This window comes from Sceloporus occidentalis, unplaced genomic scaffold (genome assembly GCF_023333645.1).
Source record: "Sceloporus occidentalis isolate IW3139 unplaced genomic scaffold, rSceOcc1.0.p SCAF_27, whole genome shotgun sequence".
Lineage (NCBI taxonomy): Eukaryota > Metazoa > Chordata > Lepidosauria > Squamata > Phrynosomatidae > Sceloporus > Sceloporus occidentalis.
The window spans coordinates 12,922,176-12,944,502 of NW_028317007.1; the positions used below are offsets into that span (position 1 = coordinate 12,922,176).

At 43.1% G+C, this 22,327-nt stretch overlaps 1 protein-coding gene across 1 annotated transcript; it reads left to right on the forward strand.

Moving 5' to 3' along the window:
- Positions 1-254: 254 nt before the first annotated feature.
- LOC149299952 (inhibitor of growth protein 1-like) lies at positions 255-11,618 on the forward strand. The gene is made up of 2 exons (XM_089485934.1): positions 255-390; positions 10,915-11,618. The coding sequence occupies exons 1-2, from the start codon at positions 255-257 to the stop codon at positions 11,616-11,618; spliced, it is 840 nt and encodes a 279-aa protein (XP_089342060.1).
- Positions 11,619-22,327: the final 10,709 nt, after the last annotated feature.

Here is a 22,327-nt window from a genome sequence, read left to right on the forward strand (position 1 = left end):
GGGCTGTCATCCTCAGCCCCGATCTCCTTTGTTTTTGCCTCCTTTGCACTTCGTGTCACTGTAGACGCGTGTTTAGTGCATTTTTAGTTTTGGAGGTGGTTGGGGAGGGGGCATTTCTTTATTTCTTGAACAGGAGGGAGGGAGGGGGTGGTGCTGCTGCCGCCGCTGCTGCTTTGGCAAGTGCTTGCAGAGGACAGATCGTAGAACTGGCAGGAACCCGGTGGGTTTTGTGCTGGTCATAACAGCTGCACAGAATGTTAAACCCGGCTAACGGAGAGCACACTCACATGGTGAACTATGTAGAGGATTACCTGGACTCCATCGAATCCCTGCCATTCGACTTACAGAGAAATGTGTCCCTGATGAGGGAGATCGACGCCAAATACCAGGGTAAGATCTGTTGCCCCAGCATGCTGTGCCTGTGATCTGAAACCTAGGGTAACTTTTCACCCTCTTTTAGCTTTTGTATTTGTGATCGTCAGATCTCCACATTCTTGCCGTGTACCCCCCCCCCCCCCTTCTGCATTGTGTCCCCTGTCTGTGATCATCCCTCTCTACTACCGATCACAGACAAACCCTTGGCTTTTCTAGCCCATCGACCAACACAATACGAGTCTATTGTATTTTAATGTCAAATGTATGCAGTGTCGGGGGGTACTTGTGCGTTTTGTGCAATGTTTAAGCTGCTTGTCATAGGGCGGAACAAAAGGTCTGTTTTGCTCTCTTTTTTCACGAACAGCCCTTTCTGAGTGTACTATGGATGTGTAAAGAAATACAGAAAACACAGGGGGTCGTGGAGTCACCTGAAATAAACCCTTTGTCAGCTCTGCTACCTACAGGGGGAAAGCTTAGGAGGAGATGGAGGAGTACATGTATTCCTTTATGTGTTTGAAGAGGTGGCTATCTGCTGTTGTTGTGTTGTAATCTCCGGGGCTGCTAAAAGGCAACAACACTGAGGAATGTACAGTCATCGGGATGGCTGTAGTAGTAACTGCTAGTAAGAAAAGGTTGTGCTGTAGTGGTGGGCAGGGTTTCTCTTTTTTCATTTTTCTCATTGTGATTGCTCTAATCTCATTGTAAAAAGAAAAAAATACAACCCAGTTGCCTTGATCTCCTAATGTATTTATGTTGTTTAACAAACAGCTTCCACCAGCAGTGTAGCGACTGCAGTTGTCTTGTTCGCCCCCCCTTGTATCCTCTCCCCATCCATGTCGGTTTCCAGTTCCTGATCGGTGTGTGTTGTGATGCATCGTTTCCCGTGTATACATTTATCAGATGTGTTGAGTGCTTTTCTTGAGCAGTTTCTGCACTTCATGGTTTCTCCCACAGCTGGAGAGCTCTGCATTGTCCTACATAGACGGAAAGTCAGCGGTACGTTTCCCACATCCCTCCCCGGTGGAAACAATCTGGGTGACAGGAACAGGCAGTGAACGTTACATAAAACACATCGCTTTAGTATGAAATGGGGGTGCTGTGACACACACTCCAGTAGACTAGTTGTTGTTGTGATGGGAAGTGTTACGTTGGCACAGGCTGGTTTTGTTGATCAACCGGAGTGTGGACCCCGTGCCGACTGACACTTGATATATTTTGTCAGGGCCGCAGTGCGCTGCCTGCACCCCTCCTCCTCCTCCGCACCGAGTACCGGAGGAGGAGACACCGGAGACGGTCACTCGGTTACCCCACATCTGATATCCTTTAACCTTGCTTTGTCGTTGGATTTTTGAAGCCACACTACAGCGGCTTGGTCCGGTTCGATCTACTCGCTTTAACGCAGCAACTTTGTGGTTAAAGGACCGTCTGGCCAAGTGTAGAAGTGCAAATGGCGCACTTACTGGGTGTAATTCAACGTAAGCGAGCGGTGTCTGTAATATTTATTATTGATTTGGATGAATGCGGAAAGTGCGAATAGTGTTTATGAAAAGAGCGGGTATTTTGCTTCAGGAATGCACACTTAAAAACCAGACAGCGCCAGCCGCGCTTTAACCCGACTTGAGCACACACTCCATCTTTTATACTACGGGCCTACCTAACGTTCAATGAATGGTAACGCCTCTATGCTTCGATTGGTTGCTATACCTGGCTTTTGGAACGTCCCGGGCGCCGTCTGTTTTCTGATTTGTTGCATCTGTGTGACTCCGCCCTTCACAAGCAAGTTATCCGCCTCTACTTTTTCATTTTGTCCACGCCCCTTTGGAGTAATTTAAATGTCTTTGCCCACCCGGTACTGCTGATAGGCTGTGGTTGGAATGTAGACGATCATATTCTGGTTAGAGGCGTGTTTCACGAATAGCCACGCCTACTTATGTGCTAGCCAATAGGAATGCAGCTCTGTATTTACATTAGTCGATGCTAATGCTTTATCCTCCATCTTTGGTTTGGGCATGAGGCCTTCCTTTGATTCCGTGTTGTCGTATTAGTTTCGCACATTTATAGAACAGTCCATTTTATGGGTGCTGCTCTATATGACGCTTATTTTTACCTCTAAGTTGCCGCTGGTCATGACTGAACTAAGCATGGCTGCGTTTTTTCATAGGAGCCTCTGGTATGTTATATTATTTTTTTCTGCCAACTGAGAATTTGACAGAATCGTATGTTGGTCTGCGGCCTTATAGTGTTGTTTTGTTTAATAAACGCACTGCAGATGGAAATTCGTCTTAAAGCACCGCCATTTCACATTGTCAATGTACCTAGATTAGGATCTGACATCCCTAGTGGTTCAGCCTTATGTATTGAGTTGTATAGCGCCGTCGTATTCCGCAGTGCAGTACATTATACAGACAGGACATACACAAGTAGTGCATCCTGACTTACAAACGCTAAAGGCCCTGTTCTAAGGAGCTTACGATCTACAAGGAGTTGGGGATATATTACTCACGAGGTACAAAAAGTGTGCTAACCCAAGTTTCCTAATGCGTAGATTTCAATTTCTGGCGAGCATTTGCCCAAAGAGGATATCCAAAACACCTCCCTCTTTTGTGCCTTTGCATTGCGAATGGCAGTCTGGGCCAGGTAGATGGCAACCTTTTTGTACCAAGTTACAACTAAAGGCATCGGTCGATGCGATTAGGGTGGCTTCATAAGACTGGGTATCAGCATGTGAATCTGAGACCAGAAAGAAGTAAACCTCTTCTATTCTGTGATACATTTCATGTAAAAAAATACATTCTACCCTATCAATCAATTCCCTCTACCCGTCCAACTAACTAAGGGGGGGATTTAATTTTATGATGTCACATGTATTATAACATATGATTATATTTAACCAATCCAGGACACAGAAAAGTAGTAGTAACATCCTGAAAAACATCTATGAAGAACACGGATGTACCATTACCTCCTGTGTGCCAGTAAAATGTGCCTGCAGATCAGCAAATGCAAAGGGAATACATTTAAGTTAATGATATATATTTCAAGTCATCCATGTGGGCCGCCAGCGCAGAAACCTCATCAAAAGCAGGTCTTTTGTGCCAGAAATCTTCAGTCCTATTGTATGCATTGACCTTGTGCCACCTTTCTGATCTGCATTGGGATTATAAAATTCCCAATGCTCCGCAAATATGCTGGGGGAGCTCATGATTCATTCAACACTTTTAACAAATTTACAAATCAGTTCTCCAGATTTGCGTTGTGTAAATTTTACTTTTGTTTGGGTGAGGTAATGGATGTTACGGTATTAGGAAGGATGTTTCTAATGCTGCATTTGGTTTCATTAAGATGAGCTTTAAGCAACATTGGCATACATCCTACCACCTATTGCAGTGATTGCGAATGCCAAGGCCTCTGTTGTGGCATGTGGCCAGGTTGCAGACTGACCGATTTATTTTTTAAATTGGCCAGAGATAAAGGAGCACAAAGTTTCTTCATACAGACTTCTGGTTCACTGCACCCTCGCCAAGCATGTCAGCTATTGATGCTGAGCGCCGGAATATGATGTCTGTAGGAACAGACCTTGTGCTCCCACCATGGGCCATCCACGTGATGTAAAAAAAACCAAGATTCATCAGACCAGGCCACCTTCTTCCATTGCTCCGTGGTCCAGTTCTTATGCTCACATGCCCATCTGCGGCTACACAGCCCCATACGCAACAAACTGTGATGTACTATGTGTTTTGACACCTTTATCAGAATCAGCATTCACTTTTTCAGCAATTTGAGCTACAGTAGCTAGTCTGTTTGATTTGACCACACGGGCCAGCCTTCTCAAATGATCCTTGGCCGCCCATGACCCCTGTCCCCGTTCACCACTTTTCCTTCCTTGGACCAGTTTTGATAGGCGCTGACTACTGCAGACCAGGAACACCCCCACAAGAGCTGCAGTTTTGGAGATGCTCTGACCCGGTCAACTAGCCATCATAATTTGGCCCTTGTCAGCGTTTCTCCATACGATTGCCCATTTTTCCTGCTCCTAAGGCTTCAACTTTGAAGACAAACTGTTCACTTGCTGCCTAATATATCCCACCCACTGACAGGTGCCATCCTATAGATAGTAAGCAAGCAGGGCCCTCTTTACCTAATGTATGTTTTTGTCTTAGTCTCTCAATTTTTGTTCTATCATAAACCATTGAATGTATGTACTGCAATAAGCGCTATATACATAATAGATAACTGGTATAGAAAACTTCCCAGTTTCATTAAGAATATTTTTTTTCTTTAATTTTTTTTTCTAAATTAGGCACATGGTGAGCAGTCTTTTCACTGGGTGCTGAAATAAATAGTTTTATTATGTATGTGAAATGGGCTGTAATAAATGTCTTACAATCTGCTTGCATGAATCCACCCTGATAAAACGTGTCAGATTTCACTAGCAAAGCATGTGTTTAAGAAATACACATCCTGGTCATGCTTAACCTCCGGTTTATTACTATTTGCAGTTACATTTTGAAAATGTTTTCTTATTTTAATAAACTGCAAATCTTATTACATCTAAATCCTTGGTAATGTTTTACAGTTATCTCTTATGGAGGGGATAATCAATTTTGAAAGCACGTATTTTCTGGGAAAATACATTTTTCATGCTTGGATAAATAAATCTTGGCTTTTTGGATCGGATAGGGTTACACCATTTTCTTTTAGAAATTCTGTTAAATCGGTTCACAACGTGATTGCGGGCATGAATATCCAGCCCTTTCAGCAGCTGTATTGTAGTTTGTAATCTCTACCTGACCTTGTCACCTTTATCCTCTCTTGTACTCTCCTTCAACCTCCTATTAGATTGTAAGCTTGCAAGAGCAGGACCTGTCACGGTCAGGACTACTTGCCAAGCCGTGACTGTGTGGAGGGCGTGGGCATGAAGGGGTTAATAGCACCAGGCCTCTGGATTTACTAACTTGACCCCTTAACAAGGCATAAGCTATACCAAATTAACCCCCAAATCCTGCCTGTATCCCCCCAGGTAGTCTGCCACCACTCACGATTTTGATACCGGATTCGTGAGAAATCCGAATTAGAACCTCTATCTCTATATATATATCAACCCAACCAACATATATATATATATCCAGTAAAACGTAATAACAACAATATGGTAACGTGTTATCCTCTCTTAGGGTTCGTGGATATCGATACTAGAGCCCAAAGACAGACTTGGATTATGAATATTTTAATAACAAAAAGACAAAGATTACACAGTGCCAGAATTACAAAAAAACAAGACATACAAAATAAAAATAAAACAGCAAACAGTTCTTAAAAACAAAGGGACTTAAACACAGGACCCTCACTCACGAGTTTCTCCAATAAGTAGGCCTGTGGGAACTCCTTAAGTCCAGATGGTTTCTTATGATGTTGTTCCGATCAGAGTATATCATGGAGTTCTGCTTTGAGGTCGCTGCTTTGTCCCTAAATCAGACTTTTGCAAGCAAACGCCCCTCTGACCACATGACTGATTATATGACACCATCCCCAAGAATCGGGTCCCATCTTTGATGTGCCAATAAGTTATGGTGGGGTAAAGGTGATGGAAACCCCCCACTTAAGATAGGAATGGAATTCCTATAACTCAGGGTCCTTATCTGTTAGGCCATGAATCACCACAGGGGTCCTTTGGGAAGATGACACCTCTAGCCAGAACAGATACAGAGGGCATTCAGAAAGAAACACATTAAATCAACCTCAGATTAACTCATTGAATGCTTAAACAAAGAAACTAACCACCTCTGCTGGGTTACCCTTCCATGCATCCACTACGTTATATGAGTTAATCATGACACCTCCCCTTTTAAGATGGTGGACAGAGGAGGTCAGCACACGCTGATCTACTATGTCTGCCTAAATTCTAGTCTCCCCCTGACAAGACAAACAGTCAGCGTTCCCATAGAAGCTGACTTGTCACACCCGCCAGTAGAACAATACTGCTGTAGCACCGGACTCCATCTGAGCAACTTGCTAAACTTCCCCTCTAATCTATCCGCCTGAAGAGAAGGGTTGTGATAGATTATAACAGTGAAGTCACAACCATACAAGCATGGCTGTAACTCCTGCAAAGCACACACCATAGCTAAGCACTCTTTGCCAACCCTTGAATAAGCCTCTTCCTTTGGCGATAAATTACTCCGATGTTTTAAGGCCTCATCCATTTGTTTCTCTGCCCTGCTTAGGATAGCTAAACGCTGCCCATTCCCAAGCAAGACAGCAAACGGGTGTCCATTGTCCTGGGCATCCGGTGTGGATCCCAGGCTCTGCGCTTCACCTACACTCACAGGGCGAGGGGTTTCTTGCTGACTGGTCAATGTAGCTGTCTTTTCATCAACCTTTACTATATTATCCTCTGTAGCTGTTGCCCCAGCATCTTGCTGGTATGCCACTACAGCTACAGGGGAAATATTCTGCCCCTCACACTGCCCACTCAGTGAACACACAAAAGGGATATCAAGATGTGAATTTTCCTCCCCCTCCTCCTTATCTCCAGACTGTACAGCTTTAGGGGTCTTAGGCACAGTGGAGAAACTACCCCTTTCCTGCTTCTTAACCTCCAGCACTTTAAGGGTTAAAGTAAGCATTTCCTCTGGAGCATTAAAACTGAGTTTTGGCTGTTGATTCACAGAAACATCACATTCCATATATCCCTTGTTTTCCCTTTGAGAAAAATGATTGACAGGAATATCCTCAGATACCCCAATATCATGTATACTTTCTCCTGCACCCAAACCTAAATACTCAGGTGCTGTAGGCACGGTTGGCCACACATCCCCAGTCCCCTTTAGTTTTTCAGGGATAATACCTTCTGGGCATACAACTTCTGAAGACACTTTGGCCGAAGTATCCCCAGCATGACCGAATCCCTTGGCTACCTGATCACCCATAGTAACACTATGCTTTTCCGTATCAGGGGGCATTGAACCAGAAGAGCCACTACAGACTCCCTGTTCCTGAAACTCTGCCCCTCCAAAGGTCAAACCACACTTTTCCCCTAGAGCTTGCTCACTAGGTGTGGTCCCTTGGTGCACATCCCCCTTCATCCCTTCAGGAGACAGGATCCTGGGTGCTGGTTCAGACAGGCATACCTCTACCTTCTGGGCTCCCTCCCAGCTACTCACTACTCCCAAAGTTTCAGACAGTACCTTAGGTTGGACAGGGCTCTCTACCAGCCCTCCAGGTTTGCAGGTTTCCTCAACTGGTGCATACTGGCAAACAAGTCGACCCAGATCCTTGCCCAGCAAAACATTAACAGGAATATCCTCGGATATCCCCACCTCCCGCAAACCCTTGCCCACACCCCAATCAAGGTACACACGTGCCACTGGCACTGCAGGGCGCACCCCGCCAATTCCATGGATGGACATGGTCTTCCCAGGGATAAGATCCTCCAACTTTACCATCTCAGGCCGCACCAGAGTGCAAGCAGCCCCTGTATCCCTGAGTCCCATAGTCACACGGCCACCTACAGTTACTCTTTGTAGGTTCTCCTCTTCATTCCCCTGAAACCTGGAAACAAACAAGACAGCTGGGTGTTCCCCAACTGTTACACACTGCAAATTGTCTCCTTGTGCCTCCTTTGGTCTAGCCACAAATAAAACAGGTGCAGCTCCCCCAGCTGTACCTCCATTTCCATTTGTCCATGGAGATGGTCTCTTAGAAGGGCAGGTGGCACTCAAGTGCCCAATCTGGTTACACCGATAACACCGGCGGGTATCCCCCTGGCCCGATGTGGCCCCTGCTCTGTTGGCTAGGAAAGGTGTTGGTGATAATCTCCGGGCTGACTTAGGAGTTGGTGGCTGGTAGGCTGCTCCTTTCCAGGTAGATGGTCCTTGTGATGCTTGTACCCGCTTGGTTGTTGGAGTACGGTTGTTGGCATAATCGTTAGCCAGATCTGCCGCCTCTGCCGTGGTCTTAGGTTTTCTGTCCAGAATCCACTCTCGGGCCTCCGGACTTCGTGTGCTCAGGAACTGCTCCAAAATCATCAGATCCTCCAGGGCCTCATATGTAGTAACTTGTAGGCCTCCAGTCCATTGCCGGAAAATAGTCCGAAGCTGTCCCGCATATTCGGTGCAACTGTCCGATGTAGCTTGCTGCATCTCTCGAAACTTTTTCCTGTAGAATTCAGGGGTGAGGTTAAAACTTTTTAACAAGGCAGATTTTATGGCCTCATAGTCCTGATCAACTTCCATTGGTAAGGAAGCAAACACATCCAGGGCTTTCCCCTTCAGACGTGGGGTTAAAAACTTTCCCCACTCTTCCTTGGGCAGCTGGTACTGCCGGCACACTTTCTCAAATCCTCTCAAAAACACATCCAAGTCAGTGTCCTTTTCCAGCATTGGAAAGTGTTCCAGGCGAGGTCGGTTAGCATATCCATCCCCGTTAACAATGCTTTGGGGAGACGGACTATATTGCTTTAACCGTAGAAGTTCCAGCTGATACCTCCGCTCAGCTTCTCGTTCAGCAGCTGCCCGCTCCGCAGCTCTCTCAGCAGCCTCGCTCTCTCTTTCCTTGTACTGCATAATCAGGTTGAACTTTAGCTGAGGATCCACACTCCCCAGATGTTTTAGTACCACTTTTAACTCAGAGTCCATTGCACTCAAGGCGTTAACTTTATCAGGAAAACATCCTTGATCCACAGGCTCTTCCAAAATCACATCTGCTCCAATGGCCTGCTCTGCACAGAGTTTATCATGTTCCAGGAGATCCAAAATCAGCTGCTCTTTGCTTTTGCCAAAAATTTGTATATTCCTTTCTTGACAAACCAGCTCCAGAGATTCTTTTGGCTGTCGTCGATATGCCTCCATAATGCAGTATGGTAGAGAAAAACAAAAGGAAGAGGAACGAACTGTTTTGCACTGTATGTCTGTAATTAGGCACTGAGTAATGTCTTTGGGAAATTACACAAAACCCATGTAATTTCTTCTAGTACTAAAATCACCAAACCGGGCAATATAAATAGTACTAAAAAACTCTAGATATCCCACCGCTGCCACCAAGTTTGTCACGGTCAGGACTACTTGCCAAGCCGTGACTGTGTGGAGGGCGTGGGCATGAAGGGGTTAATAGCACCAGGCCTCTGGATTTACTAACTTGACCCCTTAACAAGGCATAAGCTATACCAAATTAACCCCCAAATCCTGCCTGTATCCCCCCAGGTAGTCTGCCACCACTCACGATTTTGATACCGGATTCGTGAGAAATCCGAATTAGAACCTCTATCTCTATATATATATCAACCCAACCAACATATATATATATATCCAGTAAAACGTAATAACAACAATATGGTAACGTGTTATCCTCTCTTAGGGTTCGTGGATATCGATACTAGAGCCCAAAGACAGACTTGGATTATGAATATTTTAATAACAAAAAGACAAAGATTACACAGTGCCAGAATTACAAAAAAACAAGACATACAAAATAAAAATAAAACAGCAAACAGTTCTTAAAAACAAAGGGACTTAAACACAGGACCCTCACTCACGAGTTTCTCCAATAAGTAGGCCTGTGGGAACTCCTTAAGTCCAGATGGTTTCTTATGATGTTGTTCCGATCAGAGTATATCATGGAGTTCTGCTTTGAGGTCGCTGCTTTGTCCCTAAATCAGACTTTTGCAAGCAAACGCCCCTCTGACCACATGACTGATTATATGACACCATCCCCAAGAATCGGGTCCCATCTTTGATGTGCCAATAAGTTATGGTGGGGTAAAGGTGATGGAAACCCCCCACTTAAGATAGGAATGGAATTCCTATAACTCAGGGTCCTTATCTGTTAGGCCATGAATCACCACAGGGGTCCTTTGGGAAGATGACACCTCTAGCCAGAACAGATACAGAGGGCATTCAGAAAGAAACACATTAAATCAACCTCAGATTAACTCATTGAATGCTTAAACAAAGAAACTAACCACCTCTGCTGGGTTACCCTTCCATGCATCCACTACGTTATATGAGTTAATCATGACAGGACCTTCTTCTTTTGTTCCACTATGTCTTAAAGTGTGTTATTGTTATTGTCAATGTCCAGTTTCCACTTTTTGTAGCTGCTCTACAGAACTTACTGTCGTTCTATTAATAAAATGTAACAAACGTGTAAGAGAACCTTACGGCACAAAAAAGACCTGGTAAACTCTCTTTGTTCACATTTAAGAAAGCAATATAGTAAACCATAGATTTATACAAAAGGTATAAAGGTATAAAAAATCATTCTCCAAATGATTTTGGAGAATCATTAAGTGTGTCAATAAAAGAGGAACTTTACTTACCATTTGCCTATCCCACTGTTTTCTCTTGTTGGCAGTATCTATAACATGCAGTCTGTTAAACCCACCACCTAATTTGAATGGTTTCTTGTAGTAATTGAAATACTTTTTGTATAGCATGTTTCTAGATTTACATAATTTCTGATTGAGACATCTAGTGGAAGATGATGTATTTGGGATTTATGTAAGCCTTTCTTTGTTTAACATATTTTTTTTTATTGTTGTAGATATCCTGAAAGAACTGGATGACTATTATGAAAAATACAAGCGTGAATCAGATGCAATACAAAAGAGGCGACTCCTCCAGTTTATCCAAAGAGCTCTTATTCGGAGTCAGGAGTTGGGTGATGACAAAATTCAAATAGTCAGTCAAATGGTGGAGTTGGTTGAGAACCGGACAAGACAAGTGGACAGTCATGTGGAACTGTTTGAAACATGCCAGGACTTAAATGACAGCACTAGTAACAGCAGCAAAAATAACCAGGAAAAGTCCAAAAATGAGGCTGTTTCTCAGACTGAAAAACCAAGCAATAAGAGATCAAGAAGACAAAGGAACAATGAGAACCGAGAAAATGCGACCATCAATCACGACCATGATGACCTCACTTCAGGTACACCCAAGGAGAAGAAGGCGAAAACAGCAAAGAAGAAAAAGAGATCTAAAGCTAAAGCAGAACGAGAGGCATCCCCCGCAGACCTTCCCATTGATCCTAATGAGCCAACGTATTGTTTGTGTAACCAAGTTTCTTATGGTGAAATGATTGGTTGTGATAACGAAGAATGTCCAATTGAGTGGTTTCACTTTTCTTGTGTTGGACTCAACCATAAACCAAAGGGGAAATGGTACTGCCCTGAATGCAGAGGGGAGAATGAGAAGACCATGGGCAAGGCTCTTGAGAAATCTAAAAAGGACAGAGCATACAATAGGTAGTTTTATAGAGGATTATCAAAGGGATGGGGGGGAAAATAAAACATATTTATTGTCCGAATCACCTTGTGATGGTGAGAGGATTGCTAATTGTATATCTTTTTTTAAAAAAGAGAAAACCGCTTGGTGTGACCCATTCTTATCACAGTGATAGCAATAACACCTTTCTTGAAAATGTGGCAAAATAACCATTTATGAGCTAAGCTGATCACCTTTAGTTTCAAAATGTCCCGTGCATCTTTCCATATTCCTATACTTTAGGGTGCACTGAGATCTAAGAACTATTATTAATCATGGTAAGTCACAAAATGTTGACTTTGAAAGCACTATGTCCATCAGAATATATGTGTTTTGGGGTTTTTACTGGCCCTGACCACTTGGAAAAGATGCTTTTTCAAGACATTTGCAAAAGTCATCCTGTAAATGTTTTTCTGCTGTTGATGATTAATTGTCCTTTCAGTGGCAATGGAATGGCTGAATGATAAAACAAAAAATGAAGCAGATCGAATGCTCCAAAAAAAAAAAAAAAAGTGCAGATTGTAGTCCAACAGTTGACAACTGAACACCTTAAATACAGAGGAATATTTTTTAAGAGAAATGTAATGGGTTACATTTTACGTGGCAAATATTTTATACTGTATTCTGGCCTCTTGACTAAAGGAGGTCATTTTAAAACAACTGATTACATTTTTTGTATAGAACCAGATAGTTGGTTTAGTACGTTTCACACAAATCAAGCTTTATAACGTGACATTTTGTTTGGAGCAATCCTTATTTGTATAAATGTACATTTTAAGTGGAATTGCACTTAATGTATTATAATTGGAAATGCAGCCAAATGCCATTGTATATCCAGTGTGCATTTCCTTCTGTATGTATGAACACTTGTACAGCTGTGATACTTTAAAATAAATGACAGATCTATGGCAAATCATTGGGGTTTTGGATTTTCTTGTATCCTATTTTAATTTGTGTAATTGAGTTTTTCAATAGCAGGTTTGATTTACGTTTACAGAAACAAAGTATTTTAGCACAACACAGAAGAGTTTCAATAGTGCTTATAATCCATCTGTGCTAGTACAAGTTCTGATCCAACGTCAGACCGGTGTTTTACTGTACCGGTAAGTGACATCTGTAGGGTTCAGATATGGTGGTAGATAAATATTCATTATAGCGGACCTAATTGCAGAAATGTTGTTATTGCAGGATAAACAGCATCTGTAAACTACAATAAAAATTGTGTCCTGCTATGTAACTTTTATAGTACCTCAAATATATCTTGTGTATTTGGCATTGTCCGCCAATTCTATCCAAATATTGCTCTACGTTACATAAATCATAGTGGCTTATTGTTATTTACAAGAACACCTTTTAATTCTGAATGTGATAGGGAATATATGATTTCAATATATATGACTCGTTCATCTTCCGCTTTTATAAAGATCATTTTGAGAAAGAGGTAGGAAGAAGTAATAAAATTGATTTATTGGCTTGAATTAAGCCTTTAGTAACGCATATATACCATTTGCATTCGTAAAGCAGATTATACATCCACTAATAAGTAGACTTGGGCACCAGGGGGCTCTTCGTGTTCGTCTTCGTGCTCGTCTTCGGCAAAAAAAAAAACTTCGTATTCCTCGAATATTCGCCTGGTCCTGTCTTCTCTTCGGGCGAATATTCGCGGACATTCTTCGTGCTCGGGTTTTCTTCGTTTTCCCCGGTTAAGGGGTTAAAACGGGGTTAAAGCCGCTCTGGCGCCAGGAGTTTAAATGTCCGTATGAGCAACTCTATTGGTCGTCAGCAGGGGGAGCCCCCTGCTGGCGACCAATAGGGTCGCTCGTACAGACTGTTATACTCCTGGTGCCGTAATTGTTCGGCAGATCCCACTGGTCTCCCTGTTCTATGAGTTAAATGTCCGTACGAGCGACCAATAGAGTCGCTCGTACGGACATTTAACTGATAGAACAGGGAGACCAGTGGGATGTGCCGGGTAAGTTACAGCATTGGGGTTTTAAAAGTCTGCACGAGCGACTCTGTTGGTCGCTCGTGCAGACTTTTAAAACCCCAATGCTACAACTTACCCGGCACATCCCACTGGTCTCCCTCCCTGTTCAATTAATTAAATGTCCGTACGAGCGAACAATAAAGTCGCTCGTACGGACATTTAACTGTGTACAGGGAGGGAGACCAGTGGCATCGGCAGGGTAAGTTGCAGCATTGGGGTTTTAAAACCCCAATGCTGCAACTTGCCCTGCCGATGCCACTGGTCTTTAACTAATTGAACAGGGAGGGAGACCGATGCCACTGGTCTCCCTCCCTGTTCAATTAGTTAGTCTGTGCCGGGTTAAATGTCCGTACGAGCGACCAATAAAGTCGCTCGTACGGACATTTAACTAATTGAACAGGGAGGGAGACCAGTGGCATCGGCACTGCCGATGCCACTGGTCTCCCTCCCTGTTCAATTAGTTAGGGGTTAACTTTTTTTTAAAGGGTTAAGGGGCCGTGCAAGTGAGCCTATTGGTCGCTTGCACGGCCCTTTAACCTATGGATTTCTGCTCCCGTTAACCCCTTCGATGCTGTGTTAACGCAGCATCGAAGGGGTTAACGGGAGCGGAAATCCATAGGTTCGCTGTCAGGGGCTACAAAGACCGTGCGAGTGAGCCTATTGGTCACCTGCAGGGTCTTTCTCTGGCATCAACCAATTGGTTGATGCCAGAGGAAGTCCCTGTAGGCGACCAATAGGCTCATTCGCACTGCCCTGTAACCCGTGACGGCGAACCTGCGGATTTCCACTTCCGGGAACTGCCGCGATGCCGCGAAGACAAGACAAGGTAAGATGAAGGGGGGGAATGGAAGACGAAGACAATCACGAAGATCTTCGTGGTGTGTGTCTTCGTCTTCGCCTACGTTTTACCGCCGCCGTCTTCTCTTCGGCGTGTCTTCGGAACGAACACGAAAACGCACTCTTCGTGTTCGTTTCCATGTTCGCCCGAAGACGAATGCACAAGTCTACTAATAAGAAATACATAAGCAATGTTACCAAGCAGAGTCTCATGTCTGTCCAAGGTTAGAATACCTTATTACACTTCTTGGGTCATTGACATAACAACAGTAAACAGTTAACTCATTAAATTGATAAAAGTGAAATCATGACAAGCAGGATATAGAAGTATTTTAGTTTCATTGAACGATATGTAGTATTCGAGAAGTCTCCAGAAAGAGGATTGAGAAGATGCCATTGGCATTGTTTAATTTAGTGACATAAGAGGAACCGTCATAGCTTACGGCACAACTAAATTCATTAAATAACGCTGTGGCTTACATATAGCTTTATGTTTGCAGCCATGGTTCCCGGACTTCAGGTCAGTTTATTCAGTCTCTGGATAAGGGAGCTGTGTTTGGTCACACCCACTCTGCACAGGCTCCACCCACTCCCTTCCACAAGGCAGGACCACTTTGTCCTCATCTCAGCATCAATGAAACATGGCACAGGTATATGATATAATTTCTCAGTGCTCTACTGCGCTCAGCAGAGATCACAAGCATGAGGAAGAAAGCTGGCGTTAAACAACTGGATTTAGTGCTGTGGTTACTCTCCCTAAACCAACCAAGATGACTCAAAGGGCACAATGCAGAATGCCCACTGAGGTAAAAAAAAAAACACTAGAGTAAAAGATAAAGGCCTGAAGGATTTTTTGGAACTGGTTAACATCTCTGTTCATGAGGCTACCATGCACAAAAGATTGAACAGGCATAGCAAGACACCACAGAGGAAGCCGCTGTTCTTCAAAAACAGTGCTACGTTCCCAAAGTTTGCCAAATAGGCACTCCACAATGCTAATGGGAAAATGTTTTGTGGACTGAAGAAACTAAGGTTTAATTGTTCGGGAAGAACAGGCAGAACTAGTACGCCAGCTGAATCTCAGTAGAAGCTGATTGATGCAGCAGGACAATGGCCTTAAAGTCAAAGTTTATCTACTACAGAATAGCTTAAAAAGAAAATCCACCAGGTCCGCTGATTTGCAGTTACGGGAAGGGCTTGTTTGAGGTTATTGCTGCCAAATGAAGTTTGACAACTTATTAAATCTAAGGGTTCACTTACTTTTTTCACCAGCGCTGTGAATGTTTAACGAGTATGTTCAATAAAGGCATTGTTTGTCTATACTTGTGAGTTAGATGTAGATCAGATCCCATTTTATGAACAATGAATGCAGAAAACCAGGTAATTCTAAAGGGCTAATTTACTTTTCTTGTCACTGTATCTGTAGGTCAATGTCTGGAAGCAGAGTGGCATATAAGGGGATAAAAGGCATATTAGGGAGGCAGAGTGACAAATATGGGTGAATAAGGCATATCTAGGGGGCAGAGTGGCATAAAGGGGGTTAAAAGGCATATTAGGGAGGCAGAGTGACAAATATGGGTGAATAAGGCATATCTAGGGGGTAGAGTGGCATAAAGGGGGTTGAAAGGCATACCAGGGAGGCAGAGTGGCATATAGGGGTGTATAAGGCATATCAGGGGAGACGGCGTGGCATATAGGGGGTTAAAAGACATATTAGGGAGACGGCGTGGCATATATGGGAGTACAAGGCATATCTGGGGCAGATTGGCAAATATGGGGTTAAAAGGCATATTAGGGAGGCAGAGTGGCATATAGGGGGTTAAAAGGCATATCAGGGAAGCAGATGTGCATAACTGGTGGGTAGAAAGGCAAATAAAAGGAGATAAAAAACAAAACAGTCATTTTATTCCATCATAGTTTTTATTAAATATGAAAAAATTGTTTACATGTGAAATAATATTTATATTCAGGCTCCCCCCCCCTAAATTAATATTCAAATTTTGGGGGGTCGTCTTATAATCAGGGTGGTCTTATAACCGAGCAAATACGGCAATGATGGAACTTTTACTATATTCGCCCTTTTTTCAGAAGTGCTTTGCGTGCTGGGGGGCATGGCACATTTTTTCCCCTGGGAGCTAGAGCAATTTTCATAGTTTTTCTATAATTATTTTTAAGTGACAACTTTATAAACAGCTAAATATAAATACAAGAATAGGCTGCTTGACAAAAGATTGTTTTAATACATGCAGCCATCTACATACAAGGAGTGACGGTAAAATAAACAAACACAACAAATACATAACACTATCATGAAAATGAAAATAGAGTAGATCCCCCACAACATTTCAGTAGCGCCAGCCATAAGTGGGAACTCACCACCAAGGTGAAGCACTGCTTTCCTTATTTTCTGGGTCACTATGTTCTTTTTCTGGGGTATGAGAAGCCCACTCCCCACTTAATTCCCTTCCCACTCCCATTGCATTTTGTACTAATATAGGCTAGCTACATCACAAAGTCAATTCCCCACATGAGAGACAGCTCTGTGAAATTCCCAGGTACGCCCCCGATAACGTTTGTAAAAGGTGAATCTACCCTGCTAAACTATGACACATTGTGTTACATGTGATCATTCTTATTATTGACTATAATGTAATGCAATAAGGTAGGGCTGCAACAACTAATCAATAAAATCGATAATGATCGATGTTGCCAACAAATTTCGATAATCGATTAGTTGAATGCTCTGAAAAAATACCTTTTGTCTTATAATAGAGGTCGAATACTAACACTAAGATCCAGATCCCCCGCAGCGCTTCAGGGGACCCGGATCCTCCTCTCTGACAGCCGGTAGGCCTTTGTGCAATGCGTGCAGACAACCTCCGCTACTGTCCTCCACTTCCACTGGGGCTTCTATGACGGAGCACCAGTGCACCAGAGCACCAGTGTGACGTGACCTTCCAGTGCTCCACCATAGAAGCCCGGCGGAAGTATCGGCCAGCACAGCGGAGGTGGTCTGAGCGCATTGCGCAAAGTTTGCTGGCTGCCAGAGAGGAGGATCCACCGCAGCGCTGCAGAAGACCCGGATCATTCTCTCTGGCAGCCGGTGGGCGTCTGGATGCGTGCAGACAAACCCCGCTACTGCAGGCACTTCCACTGGGGCTTCTATGAGCACCCGGTCATAGAAGCTCCAGCAAAAGTGCTGACCAGAAGCAGAGGTTGCCCCTACTAGACACCAAGGAGTCTGGAGCACCAAGGAGTCTAGGGGGTGCATATCAAGGGCCCAGTGGTATATAGAGGGTTATGTGGCATATCAGGGGCAGAGTGGCATATCAGGGAGCAGAGTGGCATATCTGGGGGGTTAAAGTGGCAAATATGGGGTTATAAGGCATATCAGGGGGGCACAGTTGCATATAACGGGTATAAGACATATTTGGGGGGGCAGAGTGGCATATTTGGGGGGCAGAGTGGCATATCCGGGGTATAAGGCATATCAGAGGGCACTATGGCATATACTATACTTACACAATACACTATACTATACTTGCTTATTCAGTATCCGCAATCATGGATGAGTATGTTCATCACGTCGTCTACATTTTTGTATTAATACACACATGAAAAATAAAAAACATTATAATTAAATCTATTTTATCAAAGCAAATTATCTTAAATTGACAATATTGAGAGGTCAAATAACAGAGTTTCTCAAAAAATAGTTTCTACAGTATTTTTTTTTTTCAATCTATATAGCAGTTAAGTGTTCACAGCATAAAGAACACACATTTCTCATCTGTGAATATGATCTGTATACGGTCATGATGTACCAAAAAGGTTAGACTGCTAGAACGTACGGACCATGACAACTGGCTTGTCAGATGACCTCCGGTCAATCAGTGATGTTTGTAAGACCTCAGTCATCAATGATCTGGCATCCCTCTGAATGGCACACTGCAGGAGACAGGGCTGCCAGACTCTGGGACTCTAACAGAAAATTACTACAATTTCTTCTGGCAAGGAAAGATTGCTGGGGAAATCAAAGAGTATGGTGTTGTACTCACTTTCAGAAACTCTCTGCTGGGGATGAGAGATCCAGCAAGAGCCATTACACTCAGTCTCCACACATCTACTGGGCCCATCAACTTAATCAATGTGAGTGCACCAACGCTCCACCAGGGGCACCAAGGACAAATTTGACACCCAACTATATATGATCATCACTAGGTTATCCAAAGAAGAGCCGTTGATACTACTGGGGACTTCAATGCCAGGGTGGGCGCCGACCACGACCCTTGGCAATCCTGTCTTGGAAAGTTTGGCATTGGGAAAATTAATAAAAATGGGCAGAGACTTCTGGAACTATGCTCATAACAAAACCTCAGCATTACTAACTAATTCTTCCAGACAAAGCCTCAGCAGAAAGTATCTTGGAGACACCCCTGCTCTAAGCACTGGTACCAACTCAACCTGATAATCATCAACTGTCTGCCTTGAAGTGCGTCCTGCTTACTCACACCTTCCACAGCTCTGATTGCAACACTTATCATTCGCTGGTGTGCAGCAAAATGAAGCTTCAGCCCAAGAAAACTACTTCTGCAGTACACAGGGTAAAGCCCATATCGATGTGAGCAAGATCGCGTTCTAGTTCTCCTAATGGCTGTACCAAGGAGAGATAAGATTACATCAGGGACACAATACACAGCACAATCATGAAAGTCTTTGGGAAGAAGCAAAACAAATATCAAGTTTAAGGCCATCTCTGCTACACACACTACAGCCATAGAAGAATGCTATGTTGCTCACTTGGAGTACAAGCATTCCCCCCAGTCAGAGGACTCTGCAAGCGTATAGCTCTGCCAGGAGCAAAGCTAAGAGGTTAGCAAAGCAGTGTGAAAATGACTACTGGCTCCAAGTCTGCTAGAGGATTCAGCTTTCAGCTGCCCCTGGAATCATCAGGGGGATGTATAATGGCATCAGAGAGGCCATATGACCCACAAAGAAGTTGACTGTGCCACTGAAGTCTGCAACTAATACAGGGGAATTTCTCTTCTGACTGTTGTGGGCAAAGTGTTTTGCATGAGTTATCCTGAACAGACTGCAAAAGATTATTGATTGACACACTCTTATTCACAGAAGAGTGGAGGCTATTATAGCCACAAAGTAGGGGCCAACTCCATATTAATGCACATGGTTTTGGAATGGGATGTCCAGCAAGGTCATTCAGGGGTGATGGCCAGGTGCCCACATACTTTTGGTCATACAGTGTATTTCTAGGAACTGCATTTCTGACACTTGTCATCAGATGGCAGTAGTTTTCTATTTTTCCAATGGTTATTTATCCTTAGTTCTTGTATTAATATATTTGTTTTATATTCTTTCATTCTCTAGATCCCACACCCCCTATGTATCTTCTTTAACCCTTTTGTGACCAGGGGATTTATAACCCCTGTCTCATAATGACTGGAGCATTTTTTGCCATTTGACTGTATTTTGGTTGGGTTGTGATTCCCCTTTTTCATGTTTTGCGTGCTCATTTTTAATTTTATTTTCTGATATATTTCTTTTTAACTATTTTTGGAAGTATTTTCCTTTTTTAAATGTTCCTTCTTTTCACTTCTGCATTACATCTGATAACAAAGTGACCTGCATTGCTGAGGGTGAGGGTCTGGATAGATCTTCTGACCATTATTTTACTTCACCATTGTTTTAGGTGGTTTTAGGCATTCCAAAGCATGTGTTATAGGCATACCTGGGAACTTCTGAGCTCCGGCTACCCGGAGCCTTCCCTTGCAGGACGCGTCCAGGACTGCCCACTGACGTCAGCAGAAAAACACCCCCATTTACAGGGAAAATGGGCAGGGAGCAGGGCATGTCAAGAAGCGGAGAAGGTATAGGAGGTATAGGCATACCTCTCCAGGTTGTGGGTGCAGCATTGTGACATGCCCTACTCCCTGCCCATTTACTCCTTCAACAGTGCTGTGTCCCGCAACATCAGCAGAAATGGCAGCCATCAGTGGGGCCCCCCACGACATCAGCAGACCGCCCACTGAGGTCAGCGTGAATTCCTGTCTGCATTCCGCAAGGAAAAAGAGGGGGTTCCCTGGTAGCCAGAGCCATAAAGTTCCCAGATATATTTATAGGATGTAATTGTATGTCCTACATACAAGTTAAGTTGGATGTGCAAAATAGTCACCTTGCAGACATACAGGCCTGATGAACCAGGTATCCCAAGCCACCTAGTGGCTTCCTTACACAAAACGATATTGGCATAATTATATTGACATACTTGAAGCCCCTCTAAAATACTTGATGGGTATACCAAATTGAGAAACTATGCTGTACAAGATAAGAGCTTCAAAATACACTATATGACTAAAAGTATGTGGACACCTAACTACAGTGGTGTATTTACCTTTTGGGTCCGCCCTTGGGCAGCCCCCCCAACCCCCCCCCCTCTGTGGTCAGCATCTCCAGTACAACAAAAGGCACTATGCGCCTTTAAGAAACCGCACTTATGCCGTTCTACCACCAATGTTAGTCTTTGGAGATGGCTGTCTATGTGCTTGATTTATTACACCCGTTAGCAATGGATGTGGCTGAATCACCTAAACTCAATCATTAGGAGCGGTGTCCACACATTTGGACAAGAGCTGAATTTGGAAAAGTGTGAGGTTTTATTTATTTAAGATTATATGGTGGGTGGCTGATTAGATGGGAAATAAATGACATGGGTAGTTGCCCAATGAAGGCCTTAAGAATGACTTGTTACAATTAATAACTTGTACATAGTCTTACCTGCAAATATAAGGAAGAGTTGCCAGGGGGTATTAAGGAAAATTGTAGAAAACTGTGGAACCCTGGAACGATGGGCACCAAAGAAGGAAAAAAGGAGGCAGGAGTTATGTGTTTACTCAAAAAATGGATACAGATAAATCTACAATTAAAGCAAGGATCTAGTCTATTGTGTGGTCCTGAAAAAAATCTGAAAATTTTGTAGTGTCCAAATATTGTAGTGTCCAGAGTAGTATTCAGACCCGGAGTAGCCGTCTTGCACACCATGCAAATGCCCGGTGGGTAGCTGGCCAATAGCACACCATGTTCCCAGATTTCCTAGATATGTGCAGCATGTACAAACAAGGACTAACCAGACTCCAGACCTCAATGGTTACATATTGCAAATGTTTTGGGCAAAGCACATTTTTTTTGTTATTTTTTATTTAACTAGGAGCACATAAGTATGTTTTATGCAGCCGTTTCCTCAAGTGTGGTTAAAAAATATGCATTTTTCAAAAAGAAATTGCAATTTCACTGTATAAATAATAAAAAAAACCCTCACAATGTAACATCCTTCAAGTTTAGAAAAAACCCACATGCATAGGTATATAATGCTTATGGGACATTACAGAGTATAAATTGGGGCAATTTACAATACAAGTGTTTTCTTATCCATTGTAATATATAGATTTTGGGGCTTTAAGAAAGCATATTTATAGTGTATAAGTAAGAATACATTTCTTATATTTGTATAAATTAGATCCTTGGGGACATTAATTTATGTAGATTATGTAATCTAGTGAAAAGGCTATAATTTTATTTATCGATAATTATCTATTATCTTAAAAGCAAACATATACTAAAAAGAAAATTAAAAAAATCTATTATTAGGACATAAATGTAGTTTAAATAGAAGAAGCCAGGAGTTTTTATGGACCTGTGTAGTTTGTCTTTTTTTTTTTTTTACATGAAGCTATTTGAGTCTCTACTTCCTGAAGTTAATGTGTGTGACAGAATGAGCTGTCATACAGGGCCCCAAGGTACTCAGAGATGGCTCCAGCCTGGCTGTCAAACAAAGATAGCACAGGTAGGAACTCCA

Excerpts from the sequence above, each read along its gene's own strand:
- LOC149299952 (XM_089485934.1), top strand. The coding sequence starts at position 255 with ATGTTAAACCCGGCTAACGGAGAGCACACTCACATGGTGAACTATGTA. Across the intron at positions 391-10,914 it reads GATCGACGCCAAATACCAGG|ATATCCTGAAAGAACTGGAT; the intron begins GTAAGATCTGTT and ends TTATTGTTGTAG.